At 43.3% G+C, this 18,135-nt stretch overlaps 1 protein-coding gene across 49 annotated transcripts in view; it reads left to right on the forward strand.

Annotated features, from left to right (window-relative positions):
• The first annotated feature begins 1,526 nt into the window (after positions 1-1,526).
• Positions 1,527-18,135, forward strand: part of LOC100054688 (xanthine dehydrogenase/oxidase) — a 73,144-nt gene continuing 56,535 nt past the window's right edge. For 17 of the 49 annotated variants that reach the window (XR_011426528.1, XR_011426514.1, XR_011426513.1 and 14 more), the window contains exons 1-4: positions 1,710-1,864; positions 7,717-7,774; positions 10,583-10,679; positions 11,921-12,029. Coding sequence is in view for 10 of the 49 variants with exons in the window: in XM_070236550.1 (XP_070092651.1) it covers positions 1,823-1,864; positions 7,717-7,774; positions 10,583-10,679; positions 11,921-12,029 (306 nt within the window). In the remaining 39 variants the exon portion in view is untranslated. Of the gene's footprint in view, positions 1,865-7,716; positions 7,775-9,374; positions 10,746-11,458; positions 12,030-18,135 lie in introns of those variants that run through there. The other 32 variants (XR_011426523.1, XR_002800227.2, XR_011426533.1 and 29 more) reach the window with 16 other exon arrangements.

The following is an 18,135-nucleotide window of genomic DNA, read 5'->3' on the forward strand; positions in this document are numbered from 1 at the left end:
GCCAAAGGTCACCCAGAAGTGGTGGAGCACACAATATTTAAGCCAGTCTACTTGACCCAAAACCTGAGCTCTTTCCTCCCCCTTTGCCTTGAGAGTTTCCTGGGACTTTGCCTAGAGACCAGCTAAGAGGAAGTGGAGGGCTTGCAAAGCTGGATGGGCCAAGGAATAGAGGAAAACAGAGGTGTGAGCAGAGTCAGGGAGAACCGACCCATCACAAAACACCCCCCAGGCTCTGCCCTTCTCCCTCTTCCCACATCATCCCTTCTTCTTGCTTTTCAGACAGGGTTTCTCAATCTTGGCTCTACTAAGATATTAGACCAGATAATTCTTTGTTGGGGGTAGGGGGCTGTCCTGTGTATTGTAGGGTATTTACTAGCCTCCCTGGCCTCTATCAACTAGAGTCAGTAGCAACCTCCTCAGTCATGACAATAAAACATATCCCGGGACATTGCCAAGGCATGCCTGCAGTGGAGAATCCCCACCCACTCCAAGTTAATAACCATTGTTTTGTGGTAGCCAGCCATGCCAGTTTGCCTTGGAGTGAAGGATTTGCCAGAGATTCAGTGCTAAAATCAGGATAATCAGGGCCAAACTGGGGCGATTGGTCACCCTGCAAGTGAGAATTTATTACTTGCTTAAATAAAGGCTGCGGTGGGAGAGGGGCCTTGTGTTGACAACATGGCTCTCCTGGCAATCTTCAGTTTCACTAAGCTGTTGCTGTACCAAGCACAGCTGCCTAACACTTCTTTCTTCCCCTGACTTAGCCTGCCAGGCGGGTAGGGGAAGTGGCCTGTGTGTGTGGGGGCTGGGAGGGGCAGCTGCATGCTGTACTATAGAGAGCCCATGGGTGCTGCCCGGGAGGGCAATATGCATGTGTGTAGACACCAGGAGTTAGTGGATACTGGATGGGGGAAGGTTTTCAGCTCTGTGTTAACTTGGCCTATGCCTACGTGGTATGTGCATTTTAATTTATTTGGGATTTTAAAATATCTGTATGAGTTGCTCTGAGAACTTATCAAGGACATTTTCCTGAGAGAAACCAATGAAAGAAAAACCTCAAAAATGGTTTGTTATCATAATTATTTTTGTTGTGTTCTTGAGAATACATTTACAATAGTAATAACTATTTTGTTTTTTTGCAAAATTACAAAGCTCTTCCAAAATATATCATTTGTCCCTCAGCTGTCTGCTCTTGCTGTCATTTGTATGCCCATCTACAGGATGAAAACAATTGAGTTTGAAGGTGATAAGTGACATGCTGAGGTCAAATGCCAGGTTTTGCATGTGGATCACTGGGGTCTGCATCTTGTGACCCCCATATTCCTCCAGGCTGCGGGAGAGTGAGTCCTGCATGTAAGTGTTCAGTCTGGGCTGCTGTAAACCTGGATGGTAAAATGACCAGTATAGACACAGAGAGTGCAAATCAGCCCTATTGCCGTGACTGTGACAACAGCCCTTCCCCCTTCTCTGTCTTCAGCAAATGGGAGGATGAAGCAGGTTCCACGAGGGCAGGACCTAAGACCCACAGTCACCTGGCACCACATCACCCCTGCTTGCTGATATCTGTGTGAGCCTCCCTCTGTGCTCTTTGAGACAAGTGATGTGGATGTGATTCGTTGTGTAGGATTGTTTGCCTTTTCCTTGATTATGTAAACCAGGGACTTTTGCCAGGAACATTCCATTCCCTGAAAAAATAAGCTACTTCCCCCTATCGACTGACTTAGTTTCATTTTGCTTGAGCTTTTCAAGCGGCAGAGCAGTAGTAACTGCCTGTGCCTCTTGGCAGTGAGGCACCTAGAGTTCAGGACCCCAAACGGTGACAATGACAGCAGACGAGTTGGTTTTCTTTGTCAATGGCAAAAAGGTAAGCAGGAGCTGGCCTTTGGCCTGGATTCCCTGCTCCCTGGGAAAGGATATGTGTCCTCTGGAAGAGTCCTGTTCTCAGTCTCTCTCTTTCACGTTCTTGTTTTCCTTCTCTGTTTCTCTCTCACAAAAGATGTTGCTGAATTTGGGGTAACATTGGGGAAAGAGCGCTTTCTCAGGGCTGGAACACAGTCAAGATACTGAAGGGGCAAAGGAGTGAGAGGGAGGGAAGCCAGAAGCAAGGTGTCTGTGAGCTCCCCCAACCCTGCCAACTCTCTGCAGTAGCAGAGACGCTGGCACAAAGCTGAGAAAGGGGGACAGGGTTCCAGGTGAGACTGGAGGTCACTCACCATGCTTCTATTTCTGTGTTTAATCATATGTGTCCTAGGGCTTTTGTTGGTCTCTTTACTGAGAGAAGGAACAGGAATGTGTTTTCTTGCTCATATCAGGATAGAAGATGTACACAGCCTTTGATTCTGATATTTCATGTATGTAAATATAATAGCTAACTTGTGTGAGAACATATACTGACATCTTGTGGCAAGCCAGGATTTTTTTTGTGCGTCTGTGAAAAGCATGCTTCTCCACACCCTCTCACTTAGTTCTACATATAAATATTGCAAATCTCTTACTTCAATAAAAATTGCCCGCTTGGATGAACTTCATTGGTGCACAGGGAGCTAGGGAAGGTGGGGGTGGAATGGGGGAGGGGGGACTTATGACATGGGTACCAGTCCTTGCAGCACTGCAAGGGTGACAGTCTTTGCAAATTTTAATGCAGGTGCCAGAAGAGAGGCTGCAATCCTGGTATGTTGTCTCCATGCTCCTCTTGCTCTCTCTGCACCATGTAGAGGTGTTGGAGGTGTCCTACCTCCTTCAGCTCCTCAGTTGAAAATGAAAGGGAGAGTAAAAAAGTAGCCATAGTTGCAGCTGGGAAATGGCCATGTGGGCAGGATGACTGATGAATGTGCCCAATGTGCACCTCAAGAAGGTCAATTTTATTTGTTTTACTCTATTGGCACTTTTGAGTTGAGAAAATGGGCGACTTTTCAGGCAATTTTCAAGAACTGAAATGTGCTTCATAGGATCTAGTGCTGAAATTGTCAGGTATGCGTTTGGGTGACTAGCAAGAAAATGCCACGAGCCATTGCAGCATCAGTGCTCCCAAGACTGTTAGATCAGTTTGAGTGGCGCCACCTAGAGGCACCTGGGGATGGGGTCAGCCATGCTCTTTTGGGTTCAGAGTTGTCTCTGCTGATTTCTTTTCAGGATTGACATCTGGTGGCAAACCAAGAGGTGGGGCATTGCTTCCACATTGGTGGTTGTAAAACTTTTGCATCCAACTTTCCCAACAATTTTGCTGCATTCAACAATTATATTGTAGAGATTTATGAAATAGTTGTTGAATTGGCTTTCTAGAGGTATTCCTTACACAAAGGCATCCTCTGTGGATTTTTCAAAGTAAGTTTTACATCAGGTGAGCAGCTGGATTCAATGACTTCCAAGGCCACATCTCACTCTAAGGCTTCATTATTTATTAAGCCATCAATTCATGTGCGACAGGAAAAGTTTCTGACCTTCTTTAGGGATGGTGTGCTCTGATGCACTGGATCTGGAAAGGAGCATTTCCAGGTAAATCTAGCTTGGTGACAATTTCTTTTCCATGTATTTTATTTTCACTTTAAGGAAGCAATTTAAAATTTTGATGTTATCATCACATCAAACCCTACTATCTCTGGAGGCTTCCACTACTGCCAGTTTCTGTGATGAATGTCCATGTTTGTAATTTATAAACATATGGCTTCTTGAGAAACTGCTGGAAAAGTGGAGAGGCAATGCAAGGAGTGAGGACATAAAGCAGTGCTATGAAAATAAGACAAAGTAAAGGAATGCTCAAGTCAAAGAAGGGCAGCTGTGTTTGTTCCCCTTTCTATTCTCAAGATATTCTAGATCTTTTGTTACCGGATATTGTGCAAAGAAGTTACTAAGGAAGCTGTTGGACCTTGGTGGCTCACTCTTAAATGTCAGCCTTCCCCTCTTCCTGTTTCAAACCACCGTCCAGGACTCTATCTTCACCAGCTGGGGTCGTGGAGAGGGTGTAAGATGACAACAATTGAATACCTTGCGGGCCTTCTGTGGTGGTGACGGCCTTTGGTCAATACCATTTCCACATCTTCTGATCTAGAGTCAGAATCGAAGGGAAAGAGCTGCCCAGCATTTTGGCATTTTGTAACAACAGCCCTTTTGAAGGGCAGGTGCTTGCTTTTCTGAGCAGTCCCTCCTGGTTAGTGGAGACTGTGGCGCCTGGAGGAGTCTGGAAGATGCTGCAGGTAGAGTGCAGCTGAAGGTGCTCAGGAGTGACCCCACCACAAGCAGGTGTCAGCTACAGAGAGGCTCAGAGTGGCTTTCCCTCCCTCCTGCTCTCACATTTACCAGCTCTTCCTAGGCCTAAGCCTATGGGGTATGTGTGCACTGGAGGAATATGATCTCTAGGACCAGGCATCTGCCATTAGGGAACCCATGAACTAATTGGAGAGGTGGATTATGATGGGGCAAAGTAATATGTCACAAAATGTATTTCATAGAAAACTATGCCCATGAGATATTCTTCTTAGATATTCTTAAACCATTCAGTGCAGCCCTGGCACGTGGAGGATGCCCAGTTAATATGGACAGAAGGAGTACATGAATCTAAAAAGCCCTGAGATTCCTCTGCTAGAGAAATTTCTTTGTAAATTTAAACTACTAACTTTAAAAACCTGAGAAATAAATATATAAAGTATAAAATCTTTTTTCTGAACTATTTGAGGGTAAATTTCAGACATTCTGCTTCAGCCCTTAAACTAGGAATAAGGATGTTCTTACAGAACCACCATCTATTTATAAAAATCAGGAAGTTCAGGATTGATATAATACTATTACTTGATCTATAGACCTTATGCAACATCATTCCAAGTTTTCCAGTAATGTCTTGTATCGCTCTTCCCCCGAGCCCAGGATCGTGCCTTGCAGTTAGTTGGCATGTCTCTTTAGTCTCCTTAATTTGGAACAGTTCCTTAGCTTTCCTTGTCTTTTGCGTCATTGATGTTCATGAAGAGAACAGGCCAGTTATTTTTCAGAATGCCCCTCATTTTGAGTTTGTGCCATGCCTTCTTAAAATTAGATCCAGGGTCTGAATTTTGGGCAGGAATACCAGAGAAGTGATACGTCTTTCTTGCTGTATTTCAGCAGGAGGCACGTGATGGCAGTTTTCCCCATATTTGTGATGTGAACTTTGATCACTTGGTTAAGATGGTGTCCAGCAGGTTTCTCCACTCTAAGATTACTCTTTTTCTCTTTATAATTAATATATAATCTGTGAGAAGATACTTTGAGACTATGTAGGTATCATGATTATCAAACTTTCACCCACTAGTGATCCGTTGATGAATCTTGACTGGATCAATTATTGTGCTGATTACAAGATGTCCAACCATATTTAGCAGTTGGCATTCTTCAGTCAGAAAGGAATTTTCCTTCTCCCCCATTTGTTTATTTATTAATTATCAATTTGGACTTGTGAGTTTTAAGTTTTTTTGCTGCATAAGATTCACCCTGAGCTAACATCTGTTGCCAAGTTTCCTCTATGTTACATTTGATTCACCACCACAGCATGGCCACCGAGTGGTATAGGTCTGTGCCCAGGGAACAGACACTGGGCCACCAGAGCAGAGCATGGTAAACTTAACCACTAGGCCACGGGGCCAGCCCCCTCATGAATTTTAATTTTATTTAATAGATTATAACCCATTTTGGCCATTATTTGTTTGTAGGCTCAAGTTTTACCAGCACAATCTGCTTAACTCAGCATTTCCTAAACTCACTTCCCCATAAAGTGTTTTTCCTTTGGAATACCCATTGACATCTTGTTGAGAGAAGCTTCTGTTGAGTTTGCTGGGGCAAACCCTGCAGCCATGCCATGAGTATGGAACAGCAATTCTCTGCAGGAATTCAAGGAAGGGTGGACCACTCATGGCTGGGGTGATATGGAAAGTCTTAAGTAGGGAAGTGTTTGGGGTCTTCTGATAAGTCAAGATGCAGGTAGAAGGGGGATGGAATGCTCAGAGGCATAAGAGTCAGAAGGTACAAATTATATTTTCACTGGCGCAAGAAGACGAGGTTAGCAGGGAAGTAGGAGGGGGAAAGTCTGAATATAAAGGCTTGGGACATATTGAAAAGGGGCTTGAAAGATGCCTGAGGAGCTTGGATGATACCTTGAATTTGTGGGAGGTCACCGGGTGCTGAGGAGAGAACCAACGTGATGAAGCAGAGGTATAGAACACGAGGAAGGGATAACTTGCAGAGAGGTGGTGAGCTAAGAGCTCTAGCTGCCTCTATGACAAAGGTGATAAGGATCTTCATTTTGTGCATTTGTGATTTCTTCTCCAAGAGAAAAGAATCGGCTCCCTGTGTGAATTTTATAACCAGGACTTTGAACAAGCTGGACTTGTGGGATGTAATCATAAAAGCCAATTCATTTTATCTTCCCCTTTCCTTTAAAGTTTATTCAAGGGGGAAATTCTGGCAGTTTCATGACCCTGTATTACCGTTAGTCAATAAAAATCCTATGGTCATTTCTAAGCTGCCAAACACAGTCGCAATTCAGGAGAGAGAGGTGAGGGTGCCAAGAAAGGTCTCATTTAATTGGTGCTGTTGTAAGTTGGCTTCCCACCACTGGGAACGTCCAATTACACATCTCACGACTTGGTGATGCACTTTTCTCAGGCTGGCTGCTCTCCCTCAGCCTCCAGCTTTGGGACAGCCACTCCACACAGGCTCTGTGGGAGGTCCCAGTACCTCCTGTAGTCAGCCTTTTTGAGAATGATTTAAACCCCTCCAAGCCAGCTCTCTCTGTCACGCATGGCCTTATGGTGTCCACGGCCAACACTTCACATCTTTTGCTCTCCCAAACTCGGAGCTCACCCCATCTTCCGCTTGTCTGGTAAGAATCTCTCCAGCTGCTTAGATATGCCAGAACACCACATCCCTGTACCACAAAGGCCGCATGTTAGCTTCACATGTAGCATTATGGAAGCCCCCCAACAAAGTCTGAGGTGTGAGGCAGATTCCTCCTCCTCCTGACCTTAGGAAGACGTGAGACTCATAGTACAGTTCTCTTTGAAGAAACTCTTATCACACATTCTCTCCCCTTAATCATCCCAATCACCTATGCCCTTTCACCCTTGATAATGCATAAGGAGTAGTGAAACAGGTTTTCATAGATTTCCTTTGGTGAGTTGCATCAGGAACTCACACTTCCCTTTGTAGACAACCTTCTGCTCCATCTGATTGACCATTCCATTTGCGGACCCTTGGTTTGAGATTTCTCCTCCATTTCTGACTTGTTAATGTTGATGGCTGTGATAGCCCAGTGCAGACAGTCCTCTGCTCTGAGCTCCTGCAGACTGGCTCTCTTCTGTCTGAGAGTATACACTCCAAGAGACAAAGCCAGAGGTCTGTGTGCTGTTGCTCTCAGCTGCCCCTGGCATTCACAGGTGTGATCCAACAGCTGGAAATGAGAGGACACATTTGATTGGAAGTGGGCTTTGCCTTGGTCAGCTCAGCATGGTGGGTGCAACACCTAAGTGCTCTGTGGTGGGTCCTGAGCTGAGCACTAACGTTAGAATTTTAGACAGAAGGATGACAGCATGTACATAGTTTGGCTTGCAGTTAAAATGTTCATTCTTATGGAATTATCAAGAAAAACAGCTTAATTTTCATGATATATTTAGCACATCCTCATTAGCTCTACACGTTCTTGAGTAAAGCAATGGCTAAGTAGATCCATTATATATTTCTCTTTTGTGTTTGTAGGTGGTGGAGAAAAATGCAGATCCAGAAACAACCCTTTTGGCCTACCTGAGAAGAAAGTGTATCCGGACTTGGAGTGGGGATGAGGGAGAGGGAGGCAGTGGGACTCACTCTCTGGGCCTTCCCTCATTTTCTAGTGACTGGTGGGGAGGCCGTGGAGGGTGGAGGAAGAGCACTGGATTAGGGCTCTGGACTCCTGTGTTCGAGTTGTAGCTCTGTCACTTAGCAGCTGTGTGACCCTGGGAAGTCATTTGAGCTCTCTGAGTCTAAATTCTCAGCCATTGAATGAGAGGATTGTTCTTGATGTCCTTTAAGATCTCTTCCAGCTAAGACTCTACTAATGCCGAGGTTTGGTCCTGGGCCTTAAAATGAGCAGCTCTGAAAGGCCCTCAGTAGCCCTGGTGAAATTCATAGTCACTCCCTCTCAGGAGGGGCGGCAACTTCCTTAGCAGATCTTTGGTAATATCTTTGCTAATACAGAAATGGGCTTCCTGGGGAATGTTTCTAGCTCTGCCAAGGAGGAGGGAAACTGAGGGGAAGGGGTGTGTGATAGGAAGGGGATGCCTGAGGTGGGGAACTGTGGAGAGGTGCCATCCATTGTGGAAATAGTGGCACCAGGAGGCCTGGGGCAAGGACTTCCTGAGGGCGACCTGGGATGCTGCTCTTCTCTCAGGGTGGGGAGAGCTTCTATAAGATCCCTATACCTTTTGTTCTTTCAGTGATCCCAGAACAAAACAACAGGGAAAATATAGTAGGAGCGAACATTTAATGAGCATTTACTATACACAGGCTGAATTCAAGGTGATTGTATAGGTTATTTCACTGCTTCCCTTAGCAAGACCTTTTGACAGAAAGAAGAGGAATTGAGGCCTGCATGGGTTAAAGGACCTGCCTCTCCATCGTGTCTTCTGGGAAAATGCTGGCGGAGCCTGGACTAAAGCCTAGAGCCACAATCTTAACCCCCCACACATACTGGAAACTCTCCAGTGGTCTGTTGTCAGGCGATGCTCATCCTGACCTCTGTCAACAAACCACTTATGCTCCTAGAGGCAGGGATGTCTGGTAGCTTATTCCAAGCACATATCTTAGGACAACAAAGGAAGCGAGCCAGAAATCATGGCCTTACCTCCTAGTCACTCACCTCTTATCAGATGGTGGCTGGCACTGCTGTACTAAGTCCTGGAGTTTCGACCTGGAGGGAGCAGGTCTGGAGGAATCTGGTGGCTTTTTCTAGAGGTGAAATCACTCTGTAGGATCAGGGGACAGCATTGGAACTGCATTTCCAGCCCATCTACTTGAGAAGTCTGGGGAAAAAAAGGCTCATTCTCAGAGATTGCTGACATCAATTTTAGTTTTCCAACATGTTTTGAAGGCCCCAAAGCCTCAGATGTCCCTTATCAGAGCAATTGGCTGGCTTAAAGGTCACCTCTCAAATGAAATCTCAAACTGAAAATCGGCCCATAAATGTGAGTCCTTGTGGCTTGTTGCTGCCTGTGCTGAGAGTCACTCCTGGGAGTTCCGGGCAAGAGAGGAGAGTGCAGCCCTGACTTCTGCCTTGGCTTCCAGGAAGATCCTCAGGCTAGAAGAAGACTTTGCTAGACTTTGGGCTGCAGTCATTGGTCTTCACGTGCCCCTAGACTTGTCTGACTGCTGATAAGTGCATATAGCCTGACTGGTGAAGAGAATAACTGAAGACACAGCAAGCCCGCCCCAGATGTGTTCTGAAAGAGGCAGCAGCACGGTGAAGGAGGAGCCCCCACTCTGGAGTCAGATGACTGTGTGTGGGTCCTAACACCTGAGGTAACACGAGTGACTGTGTTACTTTGCAGGACTCATGTTACCTCTTGAGTTTCAGTTTCTTGTTTATTTTTTTCAATCTGTAAGGAAATAGTAGTCCCTGCCCCACCTGCTAACTAAATTAGTGTGAAGGTCAAATGGGTCCACAATTATAAGTGGTTTTCAAGTATAAAATGCAATATCATTGTTAGCTAATTTTATTTTGAAAATGATGGAAGTGGTCAGATGATAATGATCTCAGCTCCCTTGTCCTCGGTAGGTAACTGGATGGCTTGGAGACCTGCGGGTCTGAGGGAAAAGAAGCAACAGAGTCCGCACGTCTCAGGGAAAGTGGTTGCCATAGCCTCTAGAATAGCTTACTACTTAGGCACTTTTACAAACACAAAGTATCAGATGATTTCCTCAAGTATATAGAAGAGATGGCTTGGGTTTTGTCCCTGATACCAAAACTATGTTCATTTTAATTTCCATTCACAAGTCTTATGGACTACATTTTCAAAAGCTCCTGGTCCACCCATAATTTTGGGTCCTGTCAGCCCGAAAGGTGTAGGGTGAAAATGCAGGACCCAGCAAGTCCCTGAACAGATCACTGTCTCAGTGTGGCCCAAGTGGCTTCATTGCATAACCAGCTCAGGTGACGTGAGGGCTGCCCCGCATGCTCAGTGTTTGAGGTGCCTCATTTACCAGTTTGGTGCGACCACAGTGTTGGCGGCCTAGAAGACCACAGAGGGAAGATCCTGACACCAAGAAAAGTCTTCAGGTCTCAAGTCCCAGTCAAGTTCAAGTCCTAGAACTGAATTCCCAGGGGAGGATACTTGGGTGCTGTCTGATAGGACCCTGATGACTTTCCCCTTCTGAACAGTGGAGATGGCCCATTCCCTGCCTTCCTGTGTAAGTTCAGGCTCTCCGAATGGGGAGGCCCTGTGGGTGTGCTGCCTCCCTGGGGTGAGGGCCCTGAGGTTGTGTGTGGCAGTGGACGGCTCTACATTGGCAGCTCTGCCCAGGAACTTCCCAGCAGCCCAGCTAAGACTCTCTTCTCTGAGCTCATGTTCCTTAACCCATGAACACCCAGTGGGGCTGAGCGGGACCAAGCTTGGCTGTGGCGAAGGGGGCTGCGGGGCTTGCACTGTGATGTTTTCCAAGTATGATCGTCTCCAGAACAAGATCGTGTATCCTTTGCCTGCTGGCTGGTTGCCCGTGTGAGGACTGTGATGCAGGGCTCAGCTTGTGAGTGAGTGAGTACATGTGTGTGTGTGTGCACATGTGACCTTTCTAAACTCCAGACTCGTTTCACATTCCATGAACTCCTTCAATAGGGGTTCATTGCCCCCAGAATAAACTCCAATCTCTTTGCTTAGCACGGGAAGGCCTTCCCAACATGCCCCACCTTTCCTCTCCAGTTTGCTTTCTCGTCATGAGCTCAGCACTCCAGTCACACAGAGACAATTTTGAACTACTAATGCTCCATGCTCACTCATTTCTTGGTCTTGGTATAAGCTGTTTCCCAAGTCTTGAATGTCCTTTCTTCCAGGACTTGTCTACGTGGTTAACTCTTACTAGCTCTTTAGGACTGGGCGAAATATCACCTCCTCCAGGAAGTCTTCCTTGATCTCCCAAGATGGGTTAGGTGCCCTTTGTCTGTGCTAGTCCCATAGAGTGCCCTGTGCACAGCCCTCTTGATGTGCTTTCCACAAGATATTTAAATTGCATCTTCACTCTGGCTTCTATTTTCCTGGGTTGATTGCAAGCTATTAAAGAACAAAGATTTCATCTTTTTCACCTTTATTTCTCAGCCCTCAGCAGGGTACCTGGCACATGGTTGGCACCCAAGACCTCATATTGATTGTATAAGTGAATGAGTGATGGATAAAGGAAGGGAGGCAAGCTAACTCTCTCTAAGCAGTTTGTGTCTCATGCTCCCTGGGGATTTTCCCTCCCTTCTTCCCAGGGAGGAACTGGAGAAATAGAGGTGGGTGAAAGCAGAGAAGCAAAAGTGACCAGAAGTTCTGAAATTGAAGAGGCTAAGGAAGGGCCCTGCAGAGAGCAGAGCATGTATTGCACATGGAACCTGCCAGAAACTTCCTCTTGACACAGCCTCCAGTGTCAGGATGAGTAAGAGGCGGCTGAAAGTGACCCTAGCTCCCTTGCTCCAGTTTGGAGGCCTAGGGTGCACGGATGCCTGATGCCACAGGACTCTGGGGGGGCTCTGGCCTCACCTGAGGGAGAGCTTCCTTTGTCCCTAGCCCAGAGTCTTGGGTGGAGAGGTGAGGACACCTTATAGAAGATACAAGAACAAAATGTCGAGTGAAGAGAAATGACACAAAGCGTCACCAAGTCTCCCGGGCCCTGTCCTCAGATTCAGTCTTGTGACCTGAGTGGACAATGGAATGACCTTAATCTGGGGTTCCAGCCACTTTCCTGCCAATGCCTGCCTGGCCCCCATCTGTTCCTTGCACCACGTTGCCGTGACGACTGTGGAAGGAATAGGAAGCACCAGGACAAGGTTGCATCCTGTGCAGGTAACCAGCGGAGAGGAGGCTCATGCCAAGGCTGCAGACTTGCTTTGTGTTGCTGGGTTGAGCGTCACTGCCTGGGCAGAGGAGGCATTGTGGCTGGGCCCTTCTCCATCTCCCCAGTTGGCTGTGAGGTAGAAAGGGGAGATGCCCAGTGGTGAAGCTCCCTCCTGTGGTGGGGGTGGATGTAACATCGCATAGCCCTGAAAGAACCAAGAGGTCAGCTGGATTTGGTGGCCAGGGCAGTCCAGCTGTGCCAGAACTGGAGGGAGAAGAGGCAGGGGAACTTCCTCACCTTGACCCTAGTGTGTTTAGGAACCCCTCAGCCTTTCTAGATTCAAGATTCCAGATCCTCTGTGCCCCTTGACAAAAAGCACACCCACTCCCTGCTCCCTCACATGGTAATTCCATTGCACATTTTTCCTCCCACCCATAGATAATACAAATGTGGACATCTAGGTCTCCACAATCACTATAGAGGAGGCCAACAAGGCCTGAAGAAGAGAACTGAGACATATGAATGTCTGACCAAGGCGTTCTCCCAGGCCACCTGGGAATGGAGTGAAATTAGAGATGCTTCTGGGAAGAGGGGGGCAGTAATCTGGGAGATCTTGTGCAAAGAATCAGGATGCTCTTAGGCAAAGTGGAATAGAGCACAGTGGGAACAGAGAACTATGGGAAGGAAAGGCCATTGTTCCCAGTGCTGGGGAAACTGAGGCAGGGGGTCTTTGGGAGATTACAGTCACAGAAGGTGCCAAGGCTAGCCCAAGTCTTAATCCTCCCCAGACCATTTGAGGAGACGTGATGTTCAGATCACACCTTCCTTGGGCACCTTATGTGAATCTATAAATGAGGGCCCCTCACTGAACAAGGTGATTGTTTTCCTCGGGAGGAGCATCTTAGACCAGTCGTGGGAGGTCAGAGCAGGGTGAGGGTGGTATTACTTCACCTCTACAGCTTCGTTTCTTAGCCAGGAAAAGGGGAAATTACCAAACTTGCCCAACCTCAGGAGATATGAGAAGGTGAATTAGGCCTTGTAATTTTCCTTTTTAAAAATTTTTTTATTATGGTAACATTGGTTTATAACATTTTATAAATTTTAGGTGTACATCGTTATATTTTGATTTCTGTTTAGATTATATCATGTTCACCACCCAAAGACTAATTATAATCCATCATCACACACATGTGCCTAATTACCCCTTTGACCCTCCTCCGTCCCCCTGTTCTCCTCTTGTAACCACCTATCCAATCTCATTCTGTCTGTGTTTGTTTGTTACTGTTTTTATCTCCTATTTATGAGTGAGGTAATATGCTATTTGACTTTCTACCTCTGACTTATTTCGGTTAGCATAATACCCTCAAGGTCCCTCCATGTTGTCACAGTTGGCCAGATTTCATCCTTTTTTATGGCCGAGTAGTATTCCATTGTGTACATATACCACATCTTTATCCTTTCATCCCTTGAAGGGCACCTAGGTTGCATCCAACTCTTGGCTATTGTGAATAACGCTGCAATGAACATAGGGGGGCATATATCATTACTCATTTGTGTTTTCATGTTCTTTGCATAAATACCCAGAGGTGGAATAGCTAGATCATATGGTAGTTCTATTCTTAATTTTTTGAGGACTCTCCATACTCTTTTCCATAGTGGCTGCACCAGTTGGCACTTCCACCAACAGTGTATGAGAATTCTCTTTTCTCCACATCCTCTCCAAAATTGCTCACTTCCTGTCTTGTTAATAATTCTGACAGGCCTGAGGTGATATCTTATTGTAGTCTTGATTTGAATTTCCTTGACGATTAGTGATGTTGAACCTCTTTTCATGTGCGTGTTGGCAATCTATATATCCCTTTGAAGAAATATCTGTTCAGATCTTTTGCCCATTTTTTAAGTGGGTTGTTACTTATCTTTTGTTGAGTTGTATGAGTTCTTTATATATTTTGGATATTAACCCCTTATCAAATATATGGTTTGCAAATATCTTCTCCCAATTGTTAGGTTGTCTTTTCATTTTGCTGATGGTTTCCTTTGCTGTGCAGAAGCTTTTTAGTTTGAGGTAGTCCCATTTCTTTATTTTTTCTGTTGGTTCTTTTTTCTAGAAGTTTCATGGTTTCAGTTCTTACTTTCAAGTCTTTAACCCATTTTTGAGTTAATTTTTGTGCATGGTGTAAGATAATGGTCTACTTTCATTCTTTTGCATGTGGCTGTTAGTTTCCCAACATCATTTATTGAAGAGACTGTCCTTTCTCTCTAGTATATTCTTTGCTGCTTTGTCAAAAATTAGCTGTCCATGAATGTGTGGGTTTATTTCTGGGCTCTCTATTCTGTTACATTGATCTGTATGTCACTTTTTGTGCCAGTACCGTGCTATTTTGGTTACTATAGCTTTGTAGTATATTTTGAGGCAAAGATTGTGATACCTCCAGCTTTGTTCTTTTTTCTCAGGACTGCTTTGGCTATTCAGGGTCTTTTGTTGTTCCAAATAAATTTTAGTATTCTTCTATTTCTGTGAAAAATGTCATTGGAACTTTGATAGAGATTGCACTGAATCTGTAGATTGCTTTAGGAAATATGTATATTTTAACTAAGTTAATTCTTCCAATCCAAGTGCACGGAATATTTTTTCATTTCTTTGTGTCTTCTTCTATTTCTTTCAACAATGTTTTATAGTTTTCAGTGTACAGGTCTTTCACCTCTTTGGTTAAATTGTTTCCTAAGTATTTTATTCTTTTTATTGAAATTGTAAATGAGGTTGTATTCTTTGTGTGTGTGTGGGGAGATTGTTCCAGTTATAACATCTTCTCCAATCTTCCTCTTTTTGTTTGACAAAAATTGTCCCTGAGAAACGCCTGTGCTAATCTTCCTCTACTTTGTATAGGGGATGCCTCCACAGCATGGCTTGATAAGCAGTGCGTAGGTCCACGCCCAGGATCTGAACCCACAAACTGTGGGCAACCAAAGTGCAATGCACAAACTTCACCACCATGTCACCGAGCCAGCTCCTGGGGTTGTATTCTTAACTTATCTTTCTGCTACTTTGTTGTTAGTGCATAGAAATCCAACTGATTTTTATATGTTGGCTTTGTATCCTGCAACTTTACCATATTCATTATTTCTAAAAGAGTTTTGGTGGATTCTTTAGGGTTTTCTATATATAAAATCCTTTCATCTGCAAACAGTGATAGTTTCACAACTTACTTTACAATTTGGATCCATTTTATTTCTTTTTCTTGCCTGATTGCTCTGGCTAAGACTTCTATACTATGTTAAATAAGAGTGGTGAAAGTTGGCCTCCTTGTCTGGTTTCTGTTCTTAGAAGGATAGCTTTAAGTTTTTCTCTGTTGATAATGACATTAGCTGTGAATTTGTCATATATGACCCTTATTATGTTGAGATAATTTCCTTCTATACTCATTTTATTCAGAGTTTTTATCATGAATGGATGCCATACCTTGTCAAATGCTTTCTCTGCATCTACAGAGATGATCATGTGATTTTTATTCTTCATTTTGCTAATGTAGTGTTATCACATTGATTGATTTGCAGTTGTTGAAGCATCCTGCATCCCTGGAATAAATCACACTTGATCATGGTGTATGATCTTTTTAATGTATCATTGTATTCTATTTGCAAGTATTTTGTTGAGCATTTTTGCAGTGATGTTCATTAGTGATTGGTGCTCTAATTTTCTCTTTTTGTGTTGTCCTTGTCTGATCTTAAAATCAGGGTACTTTTGTCTTCATAGAATGAGTTAGGAAGCGTCCCCTCCTCTTCAATTTGTTGGATGAGTTTTGGAAGGATAGGTATTAAGTCTTCTTTGAATGTTTGGTACAATTCGCCAAGGAAGCTGTCTGGTCCTGGACTTTTATTTATTGGGAGGTTTTTGATTACTGTTTCAACCTCCTAACTGGTGATTGGCCTATTCAAATTCTCTATTTCCTTTTGATTCAGTTTTGTAAGGTTGTATAAATCTAAGAATTTATTGATTTCTTCTAGATTATCCCATTTTTGGTGTATAGCTTTTCATAGTATTCTCCTATAATCTTTTGTATATCTGAGGTGTCCATTGTAATCTCTACTCTTTCATTTCTCATTTTATTTATTTGAGGCTTCTCTCTTTTTTTGTTGGTTGGTCTAGTTAAAGTCTTGTCAATTTTGTTTATCTTTTCAAAGAAAAATCTCGTTTCATTGATTTTTTTCTATTGCTTTTTTAGTGTCTATTTCATTTGTTTCTGCTCTGATTTTTATTATTTCCTCTCTTCTGCTGATTTGGGGCTTTTTTTGTTCTTATTTTTCCAGTTCCTTTAGGTGAATTGTTAGATTGTTTATTTGAGATTTTTCTTGTTCATCAAGGTGTGTTTGTATTGCTATAAACTTCCCTCTTAGAATCATATTTGCTGTATTCCATAAATTTTGGCATGTCATATTTTCATTTTCGTTTGTCTCCAGGTATTTTTTGATTTCTCCTTTGATTTCTTCATTGACCTAATTGTTCTTCAGCAGCATTTTGTTTAATCTCAACATATTTGTGGGTTTTCTGATTTTCTTCCTGTAGTTGATTTCTAGTTTCATACTGTTGTTGTCAGAAAAGATGCTTGGTATTATTTCAATTTTCCTAGATTTTTGGTACTTATTTTGTGGCTTAATATGTGATCTATCCTGGAGAATATTCCATGCACATTTGAAAAGAATGTGCTTTTTGGATGGAATGTTCTGTATTTATCTATTAAGTCCATATGGTCTAATGCGTCATTTAAGGCCAATGTTTCCTTATTGATCTTCTGTTTGGATGATCTATCCATTGGTGTAAGTGGAGTGTTAAAGTCCCCTAATATCATTGTGTTGCTGTCTTTTTCTCCATTTATGTCTGTTAATAATTACTTTATATATTTAGGTGCTCCTATGTTGGCTGCATACATACTTACAAGTGTTACATGCTCTTGTTGGATTGTTCCCTTTATCATTATGTAGTGTCCTTCTTTGTCTCTTGTTAACAGTTTTTGTTTTAAAGTCTATTTTGTCTGAGATAAGTATTGCTACCCCAGCTTCTTTTCATTGACATTTCCACAGAGTATCTTTCTCCATCCCTTCACTTTCAGTTTGTGAGTGTCTTTAGGTCTGAAGTGTTTCTCTTGTATGCAGCAAATATATGGGTCTTGTTTTTTTATCCAATCAGCCACACTATGCCTTTTGATTGGTGCCTTTAGTCTGTTGAAGTTGAACGTAGCTTTTGTAAAATGTACTTATTCCCATTTTTTCCCTTTTTTTGGTGTTTTAATAGTTCTTCTCTGTTCCTTTCTTCTTCCCTTGTGCTCTTCCCTTGTGGTTTGATGGTTTTCTTTAGTATTATGTTTGGGTTCCTTTCTCAATTTTTTGTGTATTTATTGTAGGTTTCTGGTTTGTAATTACCATGAGGTTCATATATAATAACCTATGTATATAGCAATCTATTTTAAGTTGATGCTCTCTTTAGTTTGACGTCTTGATAAAAGCTTTCCTCTTTTACTCCCCTCCTCACACAATTTATGTTTTATATCATTTAACCTTTTTTCTGTACATGTGAATCTGTTACCCTCCTATCATTGAAATAGATAATTTTTGTACTTTTGTTCTTTCACCTCCATATTAGCTTCATAGAGTGATTGACCTGATACCTTTATTGTATATTTGCCTTGATGAGGGGTCTTATTGCCTTTTTAAAAAATAATTTTCTTATTCCATTTTGTGGTCTCTTTCCCACTTGAGTAAGTCCCTTTAGCGTTTCTTTTAAAACTGGTATCTTGGCGATAAACTCCTTTAATTTTTCTTGCCCAGGAAACTTTTTATCTCTCCTTCCTTTCTGAATGATAATCTTGCCAGGTAGAATATTCTTGGTTGTAGGTATTTTCCTTTCAGCACTTCAAATATATCGTGCCACTCCCTTTTAGACTGTAAGGTTTCTGCTGAGAACTCAGCTGATAGCCTTTTGGGGTGTTCTTTTTGTGTAACTTGTTGCCTTTCTCTTGGAGCTTTTCAGATTCTCTCTTTATCTTTAATTCTTGACATTTTAATTATAATGTGTCTTGGTATGGGCCTCTTTGGGTTTATGCTGTTTGGTGCTTTCTG

This window comes from Equus caballus, chromosome 15 (genome assembly GCF_041296265.1).
Source record: "Equus caballus isolate H_3958 breed thoroughbred chromosome 15, TB-T2T, whole genome shotgun sequence".
Lineage (NCBI taxonomy): Eukaryota > Metazoa > Chordata > Mammalia > Perissodactyla > Equidae > Equus > Equus caballus.